This window comes from Notothenia rossii, assembly GCF_949606895.1.
Source record: "Notothenia rossii genome assembly, chromosome: 4".
NCBI classification, from domain to species: domain Eukaryota; kingdom Metazoa; phylum Chordata; class Actinopteri; order Perciformes; family Nototheniidae; genus Notothenia; species Notothenia rossii.
This window is the reverse complement of record NC_136902.1, coordinates 67,804,236-67,823,451: the sequence shown is the minus strand read 5'-3', so window position 1 is coordinate 67,823,451 and position 19,216 is coordinate 67,804,236. Positions and strand designations below refer to the sequence as shown.

The window sequence follows — 19,216 nt, the reverse complement described above, 5'->3', positions numbered from 1 at the left end:
GGACAATCCAGCATTTAAATAAAACAGATATCTGAGTCATTTACCAAAAACAAATTAATAGACAAATCACAGATAACAGCATTATGTTGTACACTCAATACAACAGATGGTGTGTTGGGCAAAATGACAATGACCTGTTATGTAAGGCCAAACGCAGGACTGTTTCAGTTCTGTATATCCTTCCATAATTGTCATCTACAAATACTTGACATTTTTTAAATGGTACAAATATGTTTAATGGGCACTCAAATCTGTGCAAGGACCGAACAACAAACCTATTTCACCACTTCATACTCCAGTAGGTCACACAGAAGGACTTCGTGTTGCGTTTATTATCCTCGCGCACAGGAACACTGAATTTTATTTAGGTTCCTGTTTTCAGCAGTTTCATTTTAAAATCTTCTCCAGGGCTGTGTATTTAAAACAAGTTCAGTTTCTGTCCTTTATATCATCTGTTCAAATCGAACCTTTTCATTTCTCAGTTTATTTCCTCCCAAAGTTCTGGCAGCTTGCATCTCCACAGCTCATTAAACACTTCACAGACACATAAAACTGTGCTGCTCATCAGTCCATCCTCCTCTGTATAAAAGTCTCCATCTGACTGTGTGTTCAGGTATGAGCATACAAGCTGCTGAGGTATACATGCAGGACTCATCAAGTTCGCAGAGTTTATCCCTGTGCAGCTCAAGGTTTTGTGATGTGAACTTCACTAGTACCGCTGCCGTTGGTTGTCGTGGTGATGATGTACTGTGTTGTGGCTTGCTGATGGGCCGGCTGCTGCTCCAGATGTTCAGCGTGGGCCTGGGTTGTGTTCTGAGGAACGTTCTGCTTTGTCTCCAGCTCTGTCTGACCCTCAGAGATGACGTAGTGTGTCTGAAGGACAGGGAGGACAAGTGATAATGTTCAATACAGATTTTGTGTTATTTCCTATTTATTTAGAAGTACTTGAAGAGCAAACACATTTCTTATACCTTCATCTGGCTAGCTCAAAAGGAGACCAATGCTACAGCTAAATCATGTGTTTAAAAGCTACACACATACCCTATTTTGACTTTAGTTACAGTAAGTATAGTTTTAAGATGAATCCAAAAAGCTGAAATAAATGTAAAGAAGATTCTAGGGTGCAGCAAAGTTGTTGTATTCAGTATACATTCTTCCATATGAGATATATGTGTTGTATCAAGGGTGTTTAAATATATGTCCTGTTTATATGTCAAGCTTCAAGAAGATTTTTGAACTATAACCAATGTGGCACAGAGCAATTTTCAGTATTAGTTGTAATAATATCCTTTCATAAAAAAATGTTTTAAAACCATGGAGAACCTTCAGGCAGACCCTGAGTTCTGTGGAAATACAGGGTTGACCAATTAAATCATTTTTTGCCACTGATCTCCAGGTCAAACCTAGCTTGCTGCCAAAATGGAGCAACACTCCATTCAACAAAAGAAAGGACAATATATGGATTAGAATCCCTCGGCAGCTGGGATACGATAAAGATGGAATTGTGTCTGATATGCACTAGTTTACGTTAAAGGTTGGTTACAGAACTGGACCATCACCAACAGCTACCATTAGCATCATATTCTGATTTGATGCTAATGGGAAAAAAAGGGTCTGATCGGTTGATGTATAGTCTAGTTAGCTTCGTTAGACGTTGTCTTTTTTAATGTTCACCAACCAACACAAATCATTATGTAAATTAGGTCAAATGAGTTTCCTCCTAGAGAGTGGCTGTGTGGAATGGACATGCATGGTAATTCTTGCAGGACTCAATGTGCACAGTTCTTTAAGTAAGAACAAGAGTGTACAAAAATGAAAGTGTAATAGTCATTACTTACATAACAGCAGGTTGTACTAGTCACTTTCAGGAATCAGGCACCATCACTCACCGTTTTCACCTGGTTGCTGTTGCCTCCGGATACAGGTGTGCTGGCCTCAGCTATCACATACTGGGCGTGAGGTAGAGCCATCATCTGGATCTCAGAGGCTGCCAGAGTAAGAAATGAATACATTAACAGGAGAGAAAATCACCGCAACTCTACACAGCTATCAAAAAGGTATAGGATTGATCATATGGGATCATGTGTGACTCACAGTAGCCTCTGTAGTTCCAGTTCCCGGGGATGTATGCGTGCTGCACCGCCCCCCCCTGCTGCTGCTGGCTGCTGCTGCTCTGCAGGGTGTGGCTCTGAGCCAAGGTCACAGGGGTCAGCTGGGTGGGGCTCAGCTCCTGACTGGGCTGCTGGGAGGTGGGGCTGAGAGGCTGACCGCTGACCTGAAGAGGAGGTTAGAGACAGAGGCCTTCTCTTATCTAGCCTGAAAGGACGGTTTTATACCAACATCTAGATACTTTTCTTTAAACTGTAAGTGCTATGTTTCAATCTAGATTTTTTCGAAATTGGGTTGCCATGTGGTGGTTGGTATCAGCCGTAGAGAAGCCTGCCTTTTGTTGGATGTAGTAGCACTAGATGGTACTCGATTTGTGGTTCTCAAAAAAAAAACGGTCTAGTGCACACTTCCTTCTGCACAGTGATACGTTCTAAAGAAAATAGTTCCTACTTGACAAAAATATCATAACATAGTCTGTGGATTATCTTGAGTAACACATTTTCCACCAAAAAAATGTGTTCCATATGTATATCCGATAGAGCTCTATATAGTCGATACTTCTTAAACTTCAAAACAGTGTAAATTGATCAATATCACTACACGTAAGTAGAAAAATCTTTGTTTTTATTAATATTTTTGGGGTGAACTGTTCCATGGGACATACCTTTGTATAAATGACTCATCAACTTTACTCGAGTAGTATTAATATTTACCTGTCCGGCCCCTTGTCCAGCGCCTGAGGGCTCGTTGACCTGGATGTGTTGAACCTGGATGGCGTGCTGGCTGTAGCCGTGAGGGTCGTGCAGCTGGCTCACATCCACTGTCGGGTGCTGGGAATGTGGGGAGGAAGCCTGTGAAACAAGAGAGAAATATCTATTTGTTACGGTTTATTCATCTCAATACACCACGCAAGAAGCTACATTCATTATTTCATCTGAACACTAAATGTTTAGAATACGGCATGAAGTAGAGGGTACTTTACCTGCTGAAACGTATATGTAACAAAGATGTCATTATCTTTATTTTTAAAAGCAGCTGGTGGTTATTTTAAATGATTATATATATATACACCAATAAAACCTGAAGAACAATTGGATTATATTATATGTCTATTTTGAGCATCTCAAGTTGTGTTTATACCAGGCAACTCCCAGACGTCAAGGTTTATAACTGTGATTGTAGGTTTCTTTGAGTAGCCCAGTCAGATTTACAGGGAAAAAAATAAGTTACAAAAACAGATCTCAATCCGAAAACTGATCCTGGATCTTACCGGAGCCACCTGCACCACCTGTAGCTGGATGTGTTGCGGCTGCGACAGGTTCCCCCCCGCCTGAGACACTGGGATGTACTGGATCCTCTGGTAGTCTCCCTGCGCTGTGCGGTAGTCTGTGGTCAGAGTCTGAGAGAGCTCCGTCATGGCCTGGGTCAGCAAATCTGTGGTCTGTGGAGAAAATAAGTATCGTACCGTTATGACATCTGGTGTATATTAGGTGACACTTTCTTCTTTCTTTCGTCGTTAACTTCTTCTTACCACTACGGCCTCTGCTGTGGTTCCGTCCGCACTGATGACTGCAGGAGTGCTGCTGATGACAGCTGTAGTGAGAGGAGCCTGGATAGAGTTGGCGATTTGGGCGAACTCTGGATGCTTCTTCCTGATGTGCTGAACCATCTTAGTCTGAGAAATGTGCACACACGATATATTAGATGGTACGGTTCAGGACACAGGATAAAGTCAATCTCCGTATTAAAGTAATAAGACCTCTGAAGGATCTTCACACTGACCTTGCTGCTGTACTGTTTGGCACAGTGTGGGCAACACACCGGTGCCGTGGCGATGGTGCCGGTCAGCTGTGTGTGTGTGCTCAGCATGGGGTCCGGCTCTCCAGGAGCGGCGGGACGAAGCTTCCGGATGCTGGGAGGCAGCTCTGCCCCGGGGTGGTTCTTCAGGATGTGTGCTTTCCTCTTACTGGCACTCTTATACACCTGCAGGAGATCAATGTGTTATCATACCGAAAGTTATGGTTCAGATTTTGACACTAAATTGAAATATGTCACAGTAGAGGGACAAAATACACATTTGAATATGAAAGTCAACACGATAGGGCCCCTTTAATGAAAAAAACACCAACATGGTTATCAGGATTCCAGAGCCAAGCATCACTGACTGATCATTTATGTTCACGTCCATACAGCCCATACATGTTCCTGTTAGTGTTTACTTCCTGTCGAATTATCATACATCCATAGTCTGTCTTTTAACATCTTTCTCTTCCAAAATGTTGTGCTCACCACATATATAAAAATTAATATTCAAAAAGTATTCCTTGGCGTTTTCTGATGAAAAAAATGTATGTTTGCTGTTCACAGCTGACGCTAAATCGGCCTGACTTCTTACTGCTGATTGATATGACTGAAAATAGTCTAACCAACGGTCCGTTGACCTTAACAGCGGTCGGAATCGAGTAATCAAGTAAGCCCTGTAATAAACCAAAAAGACATCTTCTCCTAAAGTCACACAACTGGATGGGGGAAACAAACCTTGTCACAGTACTGGCAGAAGTAGTCCCTGTTGGGCTTGATAATTGGCAGTGTGAGCTCCGGTACGTCATCAATACGCATCTCTGGGTGACGCTTGGACAAATGATTGACCTGTAACCAGAACAAAAGTGAGTAAGAATAATGGAATATAATCTTTAAAAAAATACATTTCTCTGTGAGTTGTTGCTCACCAGCATTCCTCTGCGTCTGAATCCCATCATGCACACTCTGCATTTGAACATGAAGCTCTCGAAGTCGGTGGTGGGGACCTTGAGCTTCAGGGTTTTGGAGCGATGGATGCGGTCCGACTTCTTGGCCTCTCTGTCGGGGTTGTGCATGCGATGCATGTGCTCACGCAGCTTATCTTTCCTCTGGATGTCACAGGAAAATCATTGTCACATAACAGCTCACAAATATATATATATGAACTAACACCAAAAACTGTCCTCTTCCAATGCTCACCTTGAACTGTTTGCCGCATGTTGAGCACAGGAAGTCCTTGCGGTCAGAGTGGCGTAACATGTGCAAGCGCAGCTTGTCCGGCCGGCAGAAGATCTTCTCACAGTCTTGACACTGAAAGACCCGATCTGAGTGGAAGCAGCGGATATGCTTCTTCACCTAGAAGGAAGACAAAGTGTGTCTATTCACTTTTTGGCTAAATCCGCGCAAGAAACATTTATAACAAGCAGTAATAAATCAATTGTACCTGTTGATTATGAAATCTTTTTTTTTTAAAGATAATTATAGGATAAAGTATTTTTTTATGCCTCTTTGCACACTGCATTGACACATTTCAAATGTTTTTTTGGGTCAGGCTAACAGTTTTTCTTTGGTTTTTGCCTCTCTGGCAATGACTCGTTTAGTTCTTACCATTGTTAATTAAGGTTGTCACAATACCAGAATCTTGAGGTTGGATAATGATTGTAGGAGCCATGATGTGTATAGTAATGCGTTTCCTTTTAATATAGATAATTGTTTTATGATCACTATTGATTGGTTAGCTTTGGTCACATGGATATGGGCGGCACTCATTATAATCCTGTTCACCTGCGTGAGGTGTGTGTGGAAGAGAGGGTGACACAGGGTCGTTGTACCTTTTGTTGACCGCAAGTTTAATGATTGCTTTGATTAATATAACAATGGACACGTCCAAGGAAAATAAGTTGATCATCCCAGATTTCATTAAACCACATTATTTTTCAACACAGTTTTGGATCTCAGCAAGTACTCTTTTGTAGCGTGTCACAAAATATCAAACAGGCCCGGCCTCAGCCTCTCAGCGTTTGTTTCCTGCTGCCGCTATAATGATACTAGTTCAAAAAAATCTTCATCATTCCTCCTCACCAAACACTTCCTATAAGAAGTCACTAAACACATAGATTACATGTTTATCGTGCGTTTTTCATTAAACATTGATCAAATAATATGAACTACACCATGTTAAAAAGGACATTCTCAAACCCAAACACATTTAAAAATCAAAGTGCTCCAGGTCTTTTTTTGGTATTTGGTACTTTGTAACCTTGTTTATTAGAGTGCTATACACAGGGGTGCACATAACTGGTACGCAGGTACGCATGCGCGGCAAAAATCTGAATTGCGTAACGTCACTTGTGTCACTACGCGCCTTTGCGTACCTCAAAACATCTAAACAAAACACATATTTCGTCTACACGAGTTTCTTGTCAACAGTCAATGGAGTAAACTACGAGACATGTTAAAAAAAAACAAAGACATTAAGCAGCTACGTTGCCGTTTCGCTCCCTGCAAAAAATCTTCGGACTTTCTGTGGCTGACTGAACTGGGTGCTGGCCGAGCCGCGCAGGACATAACCGACGGACCTGTGAAGCTTACAGGAGGCAGAGGCTTAGATCACCGGACTACAGAGTTGGTCGCCGTGTGACAGAAAGGGTTAACGTCGGTATGAACAACAGAATTGTGCCAAAACTCAGCCAACTGGCTGCAGTGGGAGACTCCTCTGTGCACATTCTGTGCCCCGCGCACACACTGGAGAACTGCGCAAAATCAGCTGATCACAACGTTCACGCTCTGTGGTCAAGCTGCTGCAATTTTATTTCCAACAAAGTGGAGTAAAACACACAGTTGCAAACTTACTCAGGGTGTTATGGAAGAGTTTTAAATCAGACAGAGGTGTAAGAAGTACTCAGATATTGTACTTGAGTAAAAGTAGAGTGTTACTCTGTTACAATAGAAGTCCTGCATTCAAAATGTTACTCAAGTAAAATTAGAAAAGTATTATCATCAAAATATAGTTCCCAAAGTACCAAAAGTAAAAGTAGTCAATGTGCAGATTGGTCGATTTCAGAATAATATATATGATATGTGTTGTAATGATTGATCATTAAAGTGTTCTCAAAGCTGGTTAAATTAGATCAAAGTCAAGTAAAGTACAAATATCTCAAAATTGTACTTAAGTAGAGTACTTGAAGAAGTGTACTTAGTAACCTCCCACATCTGAAATCAGATATGACTTCAAGTCATGTGATCATTTCTTAGTATTTGATCCTTCCACTTGGCCTCAGGAAATGCTAGGACTTCACAGTTTTGGCAAGAAGTTTTGGAGAAAGCAAATCGGAGGCTTAAAAAGAGACAGGGAGGTGCATCTTCATCATCTAGCATGCAATAAGTGTAAATAGAGGACAGTGAAGGAGACACTGAGGAGGACCATGCTTCGTATGGGGTGAGTACCAAACGCTGTCTCCTGGTACTCATCTGAGTAACTCACAAAAAAAGTTATGTGCACCCCTGGCTATACAAATAGTTATGATGACTAACCTGGATGAAGTCGGGGAAGGTTTTCTTGCAGGACGGACAGGTGAAGCAGCCGTTTACTGCGTGCTCTTTCACGTGCTCTTTGAGCATTTCCAGCCTATCAAAGATTTCGGGACACAAGAGACAGGAGTAGGAGCGCTGTTCCGTGTGCAGCAGCATGTGGTCGTCCAGCGCCGAGTCGCTGATGAAGCTCTTGTTGCAATAGTGGCAGGAGAAGGCGAAGGCGTCCCGGCCGTGGACCCGCAGGTGCTGGTCCAGCTTGTCTTTGTCCCGGAAGGCCTTGCCACAGTGTGTGCATTTAAAGGGACGGAAACTCTTCCTGATGAAAAGGTGCTGCAGCGCTGCATTCTGGGAGGGAAGAGAGAGAATAACTACTATCAGACCACAGCAACATTGTTTACAGACACTGAGGTGGGAAGAGGCTGATGGAGTCAATGGGGTTTGCAAAGGGTAATATCCCCAAATGTCACAAAAGCATTAAAGGTCCCCTATGATACTGTTTTTCATCAATATATTACAGGTCTCAGTTATATACAAAACATGTCTCTGGCATGTCTTTGGTTCAAAATACCGAACAGATCATTGTAGCATCCCATAAACCCCTCTGTTTTAGCCCTGTTTCAAAAGTGCTGATTCTGTGTCTGTAGCTTTAAATGCTAATGAACTGTTGCTGGCCACGCCCCTCTGAGAGATATTTGGTTAAAAAAAACACAAAGGTGCTCTAGGAGGAGATTCAGGTGATAAGGTGGGGGTGGTGTTAGCTTGGTTGGTTATTGGCTAAAGGTAGCACAACCCAAATAAACATTATGACATCACAAAGAGGCCAACATCTGATCAGCTCATTTTCAGACAGGTTTTTATATTAATGGAGCAGGACAAAAAGTGAGCGGATCTTTTTTCCTGAAACTTTCAGAATCTCTTTACGCAGAGGGGACACATGTTTATGTATAAAAGACATGAAAAAGTGGATTTTGCATAATAGGAGACCTTTAACATCATCTAAAATGACAATGGGAATCATTGAAGTGAATGTCTCGGTGCCGTCCTCCAGCTGCTACATACCTGCACATCCATCTTGGAGGTGAAGCAAACATTGAGGAAGAGAGACAAACTGTTGTAAAGCAAATTGTGGCTAATAAAATAGCTTTATTGCATTTCAGTGAATGCAGCAGTCTTACCCGTATCTTCTTGGCACGGCGCATGTCCTGAGAAGTGAGGTGGGTGTCTGATTGGCTGCTCTGCGCCGGGTCTTCCTTCAGTTGAGCTGGCAGGTCGGTGCCGCTGGGGGGGCTGCTGGCCTCTGGGACCGCCCCCCCCACAGCAGGTGTCATCTGGCCCTCTGCCTCAGTCCCAGCCTCCGCCTCAGACTCCATCTCCACCACCTTCAGCCCGTTCTGCGCTCCGTCCACTTGCTCCTCCAGAGGCTTCTCCGTTAATTCCAGAATCTCCTGATTCAAAATGTGGATAGCAAATTTCTCAGAGGCAATCGACTAACCCATTAATCAACATGCTGTGGATTAATGTGTCCCTTACTGTTGTCTTGTCGCCGTCTACTGGTGGATCCAAACGTATGAATTTAGGCGGGCGTCCCGGCCTTCTTCCTGTCCCAAATCTCCTCCTGCCTCTTCCTCGACCCCGGCCTCTGGATCTAACAGAGGAAAGAATCCGTTAGCGGGTCATTTATTTCATTGTCATTTATTCTTATTTTGTTTATTTTCATTTTTTATGTGGTATTAAGTGTTCTTTTTAATCACAAATGTGTTAAGATCAGTGAAGTAAAGTAACTAAGCCCATTTACTCAAGTACTGTACTTAAGAACAACTTTGAGGTACTAGTACTTTAAATTGAGTATTTACATTTTTTGCTACTTTTTACTTCTACCCCAATATCTTCTATTTTTACTCGACTACATGTATTTAGTACCTTTAGTTACTTTACAGATATGGATGAATGATGTGAAATATAATCAAGTGTTAAATCAGACTTTAGTTCCACCTGGAGTAAATCCACAAGCTACCCTGCAGTATACAAAGTCATTCAAACTAGCTGCACCTTTACCAGCTTTGAGAACACTTTAATGATTAATGATTATAAAACATATCATATCTGTAACTGCCTCTGTGTCAGTCAGCGCAGTATTTCTGAGTTATTTATTTTGGTAGGAACCAAAGTTCTCTAAGGCGGAACCTTTGTTTTTATATCGCCTGTTTCCGTCAGGACATACTTTAGCGTAACACTCATCCGAAAAGTCCGCTGATTTAGTACATGTTTTTCAGTGCTGATGCATCTGCAAAATAGCTCTTAGCATCAAGATAAACAATCGTACAGAGTAATACCAAGCTACACAATTTTCCTCATGCAATGCAGCTACTAAGGTATATTTTGCTGACGTTTTTTGTGTGTGTTTTCTGTTCTTGTTTGTATTAAATTGTTTTTATACAGCTAAGGGCTAACACATGTTGGGCTTAGTTAGATTGGTCTTTGTGTTTTGTTGAATTATATGTAACCAAAGTGTATTGTGTATACAGTAGCCTAATTGAAAGTGACGACATTACCAGGACAATGTTGGGATATTACTGTATGTTTTGTTATTATTTTGACTAGTGATTATTGTATTTGTGTATTATGTTTTTTGATTACAGTTTTCACGGTCTGGATGAACCAAATAAATCCTGCCAGTAAATTAAAAACTTGTTGCTGTCGTCTGTACTGAGGGAATTACAGTGAAAACTTAACTGCTCACGAAGACAGCACCAAAGAGCAGTGAATGACAACAGTAAGGCAAGTAAGATGTCCCGAAATGGCGAAGAGCACACAATTGCAGATGTACATTTCCCAGACATGGAGTCACACGCACCTGACAAGACAGAGTGTGTGCACGAGCACAGCTCAACCGTGCAGCCACAAGCGACTGAAGGCATCATAGTGGACAACCCCGCTTCCTCAGAAGAGCCACCATTAGGCCAAAGAGTCCGCAGAATGACGGAAAAGGGTCAAGAACAGCATGATGAGCAAGTAATAAAGGTTGCACATCGGTTCAGTGTGTGCTATGAGAAGTGGAAGGATGCCACTAAAGAAGCTAACCAAGCGCTGAGTGGAAAGTGCTCAGACGACCTGCTAGATGGACAAATTACTAAAGTACGCAATACCTCTAGGAGTCTAAATGACGTTTATGACGATTGGAAATGCCTTGAGGTTCCTGACCTTAACACACGTCGCAAAATTGACACCTGTGAAACAGTAACAAAGAAGATGGTTAAGGATGCAATGGACCTTATAGATGCAAGGGAGGAAGCTACAGCCCATAGGCATACTACAAGTCAAAGACATGAAGAACATCGAGTCATTGAAGAGGTAATGTCTGTAGCCTCAGGAAGGACAGGCATTAGCTCTCGCCACACTAAGTGCTCCTCTGCAAGCAGGAATAGTGCAGCTGCTGAGGTTGCTGCCAACAAAGCCACCTTAGAAGTACAGCTGGAGCAAGAGCATTATATTAAAGAGCTTCAGAGACTGGAAGTTGAAGCCGCTCAGCTAAAAGCCAAACAAGAGGCTGAAAATGCAGAGAGACAAAGAGTGCTAGAAGCCAAGCGCAGAGAACTAGATCGATTGGAGACTATTAAGAAGCTAAAGGCTGCCGAGGCACGACAGCAAGTATATGACCAGAGTATACATTCATGTCCGGCAACTAAGGGCGACGGCTCAGATGAAGAAATAAATTATCTTCTCCATCGTGGCTCTGTGAAGAAAGAAGAGGAAGTCAAGCCTCAAACTATAAATGATCTTCTCCATCGTGTCTCTGTGAAGAAAGAAGAAGAAGTCAAGCCTCAAACTAGCCCGCTGCGGCACCATTTTACACCACCAGCTGGAGCACAAGCAAGGCAAGAAAACAAATATGAAGATGGCACAACAGCTCTCGTCAAAGCGCTCGCAGAAGCCATCAGTGCGAGTCGCATTCCTCTACCTGAACCTACAGTGTTCAGTGGTGACCCACTCCGATTCAACGACTGGAAAGTGTCCTTTCAGACGCTCGTTGACAGGAAGAACATACCAGCTGAAGAGAAGATATATTATCTACGCAAGTATGTGGGTGGATCTGCTAAAAGGGCCATAGAGAGCTACTTTTTACTTGGCACAGAGCCAGCGTATTATGCAGCATGGGACATCCTAGAAGAGCGATACAGCAATCCATTCCTCATCGCCAAGGCCTTCAGAGAGAAGCTCGACGCGTGGCCCAAGATAAGCTCCAAAGGCAGTATGGAACTTCAAGAACTCGCCGACTTCCTGCGCTGCTGTGAGGCAGCCATGTCTCAGATCAGAGGTCTTGAAATACTTAATGATTGCAACGAGAACCAGAAAATTCTCTCTAAACTCCCAGACTGGTTGACTTCAAGGTGGAATAGGAAACTCATAAAAGCAGAAGAAGACACTCACATGTTCCCGAGCTTCAGCCAGTTTGTCAAGTTTCTCACACGTGAAGCTAAAATCGCTTGCAGCCCAATAACATCTCTTCATGCTCTTAAGCCAAGTGAAAGGATTCCAGACAAGAGTGTAAAGAGCGGAGGTCCTGGAGCAAAGGTGTTAGCAACCACCTCAGATGAGAAAGCCGTCGTCACAAGCTGTGTCTTCTGTGAGAAGGCAGGACACAGTCTACAAAGGTGTTACAAGTTTATGCAAGGGACAATCTTGGAGCGAATCAAGTTTGTTCAAGAAAATAAATTGTGTTTTGGCTGTCTCAATTTTGGCCACCGATCTAAAGATTGTAGAGAAAGAGACAGCTGCGACACCTGTGAGAGAAGACACCCAACTTGTCTTCATGATGATCGCACCAAGGAAGAAAGGATGTCTACAAGATCTGACAGAGCAAGGTACAGTGACAAAGACAAAGAAGAGTACAAAGAAAGGAAGAATGAACAGTCACAAGACCAGTCAGAGAGACCATCACGTGAGGCGACGGCACTTAGAGTCATCCAGAATGTTGGAGACACTCATACCTCCACAATAATTCCAGTGTGGGTGTCATCTACAAGTGTGCCAAGTCGTGAAGTTCTGGTGTACGCACTCCTTGATACACAAAGTGACACAACCTTTATCCTTGACGAGACAGCGAAGGCTCTCAATGCTAAGAGTGAACCAGTTCAGCTAAACCTCTCCACGTTGGCTTCAAGAAACACAATCGTGTCCTGTCGGAAGCTAGCTGGTCTACAAGTTAGAGGTTTTTATTCAGACAAGATAATCACTCTTCCAGTGACTTACTCAAGAGAGTTTATCCCTGCAAACAGAGACCATATTCCCACACCAGATACGGCGAAAGCATGGCCTCATCTTGAACACATTGCAGATGAGATCGCTCCTCAGCAAAGCTGTGATGTCGGCCTGTTAATTGGCTACAACTGTGCCCAAGCCCTCGTTCCAAGACAAGTGGTGCCTGGTGAGGAACACCAGCCGTTTGCACAGAAGACAGACTTGGGCTGGAGTGTAGTGGGATATGGCAACCCGTGTCTCAACTATGGAGATGCAATTGGAATAAGTCACCAAGTCATGGTGAAGCAAGTGATGCCAGGTCTACCGTCCTCTTCAGACCTCACAAAGGAAGTGCACTATGTCTGTAGGACACAGATCAAAGAAGTTCTCTTACCTGCAGATGTCATCAAGATGCTGGAGTCTGACTTCGTTGAAAGAGCGTCGGAGACCAGCCCCATCTCTCAAGAAGATCTAAGGTTCCTGTCAAAAATGGAAAAGAGCATCAAGTTAAAGAGCGACGGTCATTACGAAATGCCGCTGCCATTCAAGAAAGAAAGACCTAACTTACCTGATAATAAGATCTGTGCTATCCATCGTCTCAGGTGCCTAGAAAGAAAGCTGAGAAGAAACGACCAGTACTACAAAGACTACAAGACCTTCATGGATGAGACCATAAGACGCGGAGATGCAGAAAAGGTCCCGGAGGAAGACATCCACAAAGCTCCAGCTTGGTACATTCCGCATCATGGGGTGTATCATCCACAAAAGCCTGGGAAGATACGCGTTGTCTTCGATTGCTCCGCCAAGTACCAAGGAACGTCCTTGAACGACCACCTCCTGACGGGTCCTGAGTTGACAAACACCTTGGTGGGAGTTCTGTATCGCTTCCGAAGAGGTCCTGTGGCAATCATGTGTGACATCGAACGCATGTTTCACCAGTTCCATGTTAAGGCAGAAGACCAAGATTACCTGCGGTTCCTTTGGTGGGACAATGGAGATCTCGAAAGCCAACCTTCCATCTATCGGATGAAGATCCACTTGTTTGGTGCAGCATCGTCACCTGGCTGTGCCAACTATGGGCTGAAGCATGTCGCTGCTGAAGGACAAGGAAACTTTAGTGACGACACCATAAAGTTCATTCAACGGAACTTCTACGTTGATGATGGATTGTCAAGTGTAGCATCTGAAGACCAAGCGATCCAACTGGTGAAAGAAGCAAGAGAGCTTTGCAGCACAGGCAAACTCCGGCTGCATAAGTTTATCTCTAACAGCAAGAAGGTCCTAGACACAATCCCAAAAGAAGAATGTGCTGCAGCTGCCAAAGACAAGGACATGGCACTGGGTGAACTGCACATGGAAAGAGCACTCGGTGTGCAGTGGTGCGTGGCTTCTGATTCATCCAGTTCAGAGCCCCTGACACCAAACCACATTTTGACCATGAAGTCCACGATACTCGCTCCACCTCCTGGGAAGTTCGTCAAGGAAGATCTATACCTACGCAAGAGATGGCGTCGAGTTCAATTCTTATCCAACCACTTCTGGACAAGATGGAAGAAGGAGTACCTCCTGAGCCTCCAACAGAGACAGAAGTGGACCAAAGATCGCAGGAATGCAAAGGTCGGCGATGTTGTACTCCTGCAAGATGATACTACACGACTTAACCAGTGGAGGATGGCAAAGGTTATCGAAGTGTACCCAGGAAAGGATGGGAAGGTGCGAAGACTCAAGTTGCTCATCAGCGACTCAACCCTTGATGAGAAAGGAAAGCGTATCTCCAAACCTGTCCACCTGGAAAGGCCCATCCATAAGACGGTGACGCTGATGGAAGCAGACTGAAGACTCCGGCCTCTCTCTTTCTTTTCCTCCCCTCTCTCTCTCTATCTGTCTCACTACAGGTGCAGTCATGGTGATCGTTCTCTGGGAAGCCAAGGACTGAAGTTTAGTTTTTTGTTTATCTTTTCTACGCAGTATGTTGTCTCTCAATAGTTGAAGAAAATCATATACATGTGATATGTTTTGGTGGGAGTGTAACTGCCTCTGTGTCAGTCAGCGCAGTATTTCTGAGTTATTTATTTTGGTAGGAACCAAAGTTCTCTAAGGCGGAACCTTTGTTTTTATATCGCCTGTTTCCGTCAGGACATACTTTAGCGTAACACTCATCCGAAAAGTCCGCTGATTTAGTACATGTTTTTCAGTGCTGATGCATCTGCAAAATAGCTCTTAGCATCAAGATAAACAATCGTACAGAGTAATACCAAGCTACACAATTTTCCTCATGCAATGCAGCTACTAAGGTATATTTTGCTGACGTTTTTTGTGTGTGTTTTCTGTTCTTGTTTGTATTAAATTGTTTTTATACAGCTAAGGGCTAACACATGTTGGGCTTAGTTAGATTGGTCTTTGTGTTTTGTTGAATTATATGTAACCAAAGTGTATTGTGTATACAGTAGCCTAATTGAAAGTGACGACATTACCAGGACAATGTTGGGATATTACTGTATGTTTTGTTATTATTTTGACTAGTGATTATTGTATTTGTGTATTATGTTTTTTGATTACAGTTTTCACGGTCTGGATGAACCAAATAAATCCTGCCAGTAAATTAAAAACTCGTTGCTGTCGTCTGTACTGAGGGAATTACAATATCTATTATTCTGAAATGGACCAATCTGCACAATGACTACTTTTACTTTTGGTACTTTTAGTATCATTTGATGCTAACACTTGTGCTTGTACTTTTATTTGAGTAACATTTTTGATTGCAGGACTTTTACTTGTACTCCTACACTCTGGTACTTCTACTTTTACTTAAGTACAAGATCTGAATACTTCTAACACCTCTGGTTATCACCTAGTAAGGGAAAGATATTACTGTTCTTATTTGAAAATTGTTTACAGTGTGTGTTTGGTTTGTGAAGCACTTTGAGTTACCTTTTTATATGAAAAGCACTATATAAATAAAGTAAAATAAAATAGATTTGATCTCCATAGAAATTAAAGAGAATGTATAAAAGAAGGAGATATAAAACAAGTGTTTACCTGGTCACAGAGTTTGACTTGTCGTCGTGCATGTCGAGGTGCTGCTGCAGCTGTTCAGAGCTCACAAAGCGCCGGTTGCACTCGTAACAGGGCCAGTTCTTCTCCTGCTCCCTCAGCACTGACGGAACAGCAGACAGTGAGAACAGCAACAACCCTGACAGTGTTGTACTAGTTTGTGTTGATCCGAGTTCATATAAAGTAGAATGTGCAGGGACTCACCTTTTCTCTCTTCTTCTGTAACATTGTGGATCTTCTGATTGACAAACTCTGCATATGACGCCGCATACCACACCTGCAGAGGGAAGTATTATTAAAAAAACAAATAACAGTTGCCTATTTAGAAAACAGAAAATATTGGCATCTTCTCAATATTTTATCTGTTTGTTATTATCATCATCATTATGTTATGTTAGATTAGATATACTTTTATTGGTCCTAGTTTGATAAATTATTTTCTCACAGCAGCATGTAGGGCAGGGGTATTCAACTAAAATTCAACGAGGTCCAGTTAGAGAAAATCTCCCCATGCAAAGGTCCGGAACATCAAAATGTCTGACTTGCTTTATGAATTAGCGTGATATATATTGAAGTAGCTGTAGCTTTATCAACGTCTGCATGTAATCAACAACTGACTGCCAATCAAATAAAGAAAGTACAATTTAAAAACAACAATATTTATTGTCAATTAACATTGAACTATACAGATATACAGTAAATACTGTGGATATGTGTAATGTTCCTCTCGGGCTGCATTTAAAAATAAAATAGAGCAAATAAATAAAATTGCTTTTGAAAATGTGTGCATCCTAAAAGTGCTTAATTTTAGATAAATAAAATAAAGTGTAGCAGCAGCTTGAGTTTCTCTTTTTCTTTGTTAACCGTTTCACATCATGACTTAACAGTTTCAGACGATTATAGAACAATATCGGTCTAGGGATGGGTATCGTTAGGATTTTATCGATACCGGTACCGGTACCGGTACTGCTTATCGGTATCGGTATTTTTCGATACTCTTATAGATACTTTTCAATAATTTGGTGTTAATAAACTAAAAAAAGACAAGGCGATGTGCCTGCAAGACTGCACCCAGGTAAACAAAACATATTACCCGTGCGCAGCAGCTAACCTGCCTGCGAGCCTTCGCTCAGGTCACATTTACACACGGCGCGGCTGAAGCCCGCTAGCACTAATAGAGAACCGCAGTGACGCGTCGTAAAACCCGGAAGTAAGTTAGCATTTTTGGCACTTCCGGTTCCTTCCTCAAAAAGCAATGCATTTTTTCCATAGGGTTTTGGAAAATAGCTCGAAATAAGGTCTGTGGTTGACACAAATTTAAGAGGTAATTGACGTTTTGTTCTACGACATTAAATACATCAGCAGTGACCCCACTGGGGATTTTTGAAGAGTTTACGTGTCTGAAAAACGATGGTTGTTACCGAATGGCTGAATAGGACTACAGAAATTGTCGAGGCCGTTGTACGTCATTACGCCGAACACGTAAACACTCCCGCTAAGTTTGTTTCCCCCTGTGTTCTGCTTAAAAGCAAGTACCTGCCTATCTTTAGTATCTGTATATCTATATCTGACCATTAGAATCTGTATTTTTGAAATTGTCGTTTTTAACACCGTAGTTTTACAAATTATAGAATAATTAATTACCAGTGTTTTCCAATTTTACTCGGCAGTTCGTTTCGTTGGCTAACGTTAGCTAAAGCTAGCGCTACTAGTTAGCTACGCAATGGTTTGTTGCTTTGCTCCGGGTTGCAGCCACAGGTCTTCGCATGAAACGTGCTTGTTCTATCGTTTCCCGGCCAATGTTTTCCAAAGGAGATTCTGGATTCGTGCCATGAGGTAAGCTGACGTTACATTTTTGTCCATGTCACGGTGAAATGTAAATAATGGGTAGTGACTGTATCGCCGTTATAGAGATGGCGCTGCTGAAAAGACCGCAACACAAGTAAAGATAATGAATACATCCTATTAAAACCTGTGTGGCTTATATGATAAGTCTTATTAGTACAAGCAGCATAACGTTTCACCATGTAACTAAAGATTATAGACAGGGAAATCAGTTTGACATATTGAACTAATAACAAATCACCTCTGGCTGGCAGAGAACTCTCTGCTCCATAGCTTCTCTTGGACGTAAAATCACATGTACATTTTACATTTATATTCAATTTAATATTCCATCCCTCACATACTTTTTTATATATAATAACTTATATTTTGTTTTTCTTGTTATGCTGCTGCAACACAAACATTTCCCAAATTGGGATCAATACAGTAATATCTTATCTTAATTAATTAAGAAATATAACTATTATAATTAGTGTAGCAGCTGACACCTATTTTCAATATGGATTAATCTACCATTTATTTCTTTAGTTCAATTTTCATCTATAAAAATGTCAAAATAGTGAAAATGTTCACGAGACTTATCAAAGTGCAAGGTTATATCTTTAGATGTTTTGTTTTAGCCTATGTACTGTATGTCTTAATGCTCTTACAGTATATGTGACAGTGTGACTTCCATGAAACTATATTTTATATCTTCCCAACAGACGAGCTGACAGAAAACCTAACACTCTAACAACCACAACATTGCAAAGGCGAGTAAATGTAAATTAAAAACAATTCACAATTTTATTATTTCTTCTTCTTTCTTGCAGTGAGGTGAAGCTGACCTTGCACTTGGTGCCAGTAAGGTTGTTCCTCACGCAGGCTGAATGTTTCTCCTTCCTTACTGACACAGAAGCCCTTGATTTGCAATGCTTCACTAATTGTCATTTCCCTGGCTCCGTAGGGACACTTTACCTCAAGCACAGCGGAAGACCCTACCAGACCATCTGGAGATGCCCCCAACATTCCTGATTGGGAGAGCCACAAATCTGACTCATGGACCTGCATCTGAGTTGCAGTGGTGAATGCCCTGACGCCCTCACATTCATTCATAGTCCCCCACTGTACAGACAAAACATCATCAAGGGCCTGTTGTTGCCCTAGCACCCTGGCAATAAAGGAAGCAGTCACACGCTTTGACCTCAGGACAGCTCCAAAGTTGCTGGCAGTCAACCTTCCTTTCCTGAACAAATGCCAGTTTGGGCTGGTTCGCTGACCAGTGGTAGCCACCTGAATTGCCCTCTGTTGCTCTTCAGACAATGCCATGCTTGCCACAATTTCCTCAGGTCCCTGATGCCCAACAGATTTGATAATTTCAGGAACAGTAAGTGTTTCCAAGCTGTAGTGTTCCTCTTCTGGCTCGGGGGAGAGAAGCCAAGAAATTCCTGAAAACCTGCCCCCGAGTCTGTCCCTCAGCCAGTCACGATCTTCGGAGGTAGGCTCTCTTGTCAGCGGGTTAAATTAGTTATTGGTTTCAAAAGTCACATTAAAACAGTTACTAAATCAGCTTACTATCACCTAAAGAACATATCTAGGATTAAAAGACTAAAGTCACAGCAGGATTTGGAAAAACGTGTCCATGCTTTTATCTTCA

The 19,216-nt window shown here is 42.3% G+C and overlaps 1 protein-coding gene across 2 annotated transcripts in view; it reads right to left on the bottom strand.

Annotated features, from left to right (window-relative positions):
• Nucleotides 1–36: 36 nt before the first annotated feature.
• prdm10 (PR domain containing 10) overlaps nucleotides 37–19,216 on the bottom strand; it is a 28,920-nt gene continuing 9,740 nt past the window's right edge. For both annotated transcript variants that reach the window (XM_079674638.1, XM_079674639.1), the window contains exons 9-23: nucleotides 15,940–16,012; nucleotides 15,721–15,838; nucleotides 8,974–9,088; nucleotides 8,619–8,888; nucleotides 7,444–7,788; nucleotides 5,110–5,265; nucleotides 4,839–5,018; nucleotides 4,648–4,758; nucleotides 3,892–4,092; nucleotides 3,641–3,784; nucleotides 3,380–3,550; nucleotides 2,823–2,960; nucleotides 2,095–2,275; nucleotides 1,890–1,987; nucleotides 37–873 (exon numbers count right to left, since the gene is read on the bottom strand). In XM_079674638.1, coding sequence (XP_079530764.1) covers nucleotides 685–873; nucleotides 1,890–1,987; nucleotides 2,095–2,275; nucleotides 2,823–2,960; nucleotides 3,380–3,550; nucleotides 3,641–3,784; nucleotides 3,892–4,092; nucleotides 4,648–4,758; nucleotides 4,839–5,018; nucleotides 5,110–5,265; nucleotides 7,444–7,788; nucleotides 8,619–8,888; nucleotides 8,974–9,088; nucleotides 15,721–15,838; nucleotides 15,940–16,012 — 2,490 coding nt within the window. In that variant the 3' untranslated portion in view covers nucleotides 37–684. The remainder of the gene's footprint in view (nucleotides 874–1,889; nucleotides 1,988–2,094; nucleotides 2,276–2,822; nucleotides 2,961–3,379; nucleotides 3,551–3,640; nucleotides 3,785–3,891; nucleotides 4,093–4,647; nucleotides 4,759–4,838; nucleotides 5,019–5,109; nucleotides 5,266–7,443; nucleotides 7,789–8,618; nucleotides 8,889–8,973; nucleotides 9,089–15,720; nucleotides 15,839–15,939; nucleotides 16,013–19,216) is intronic.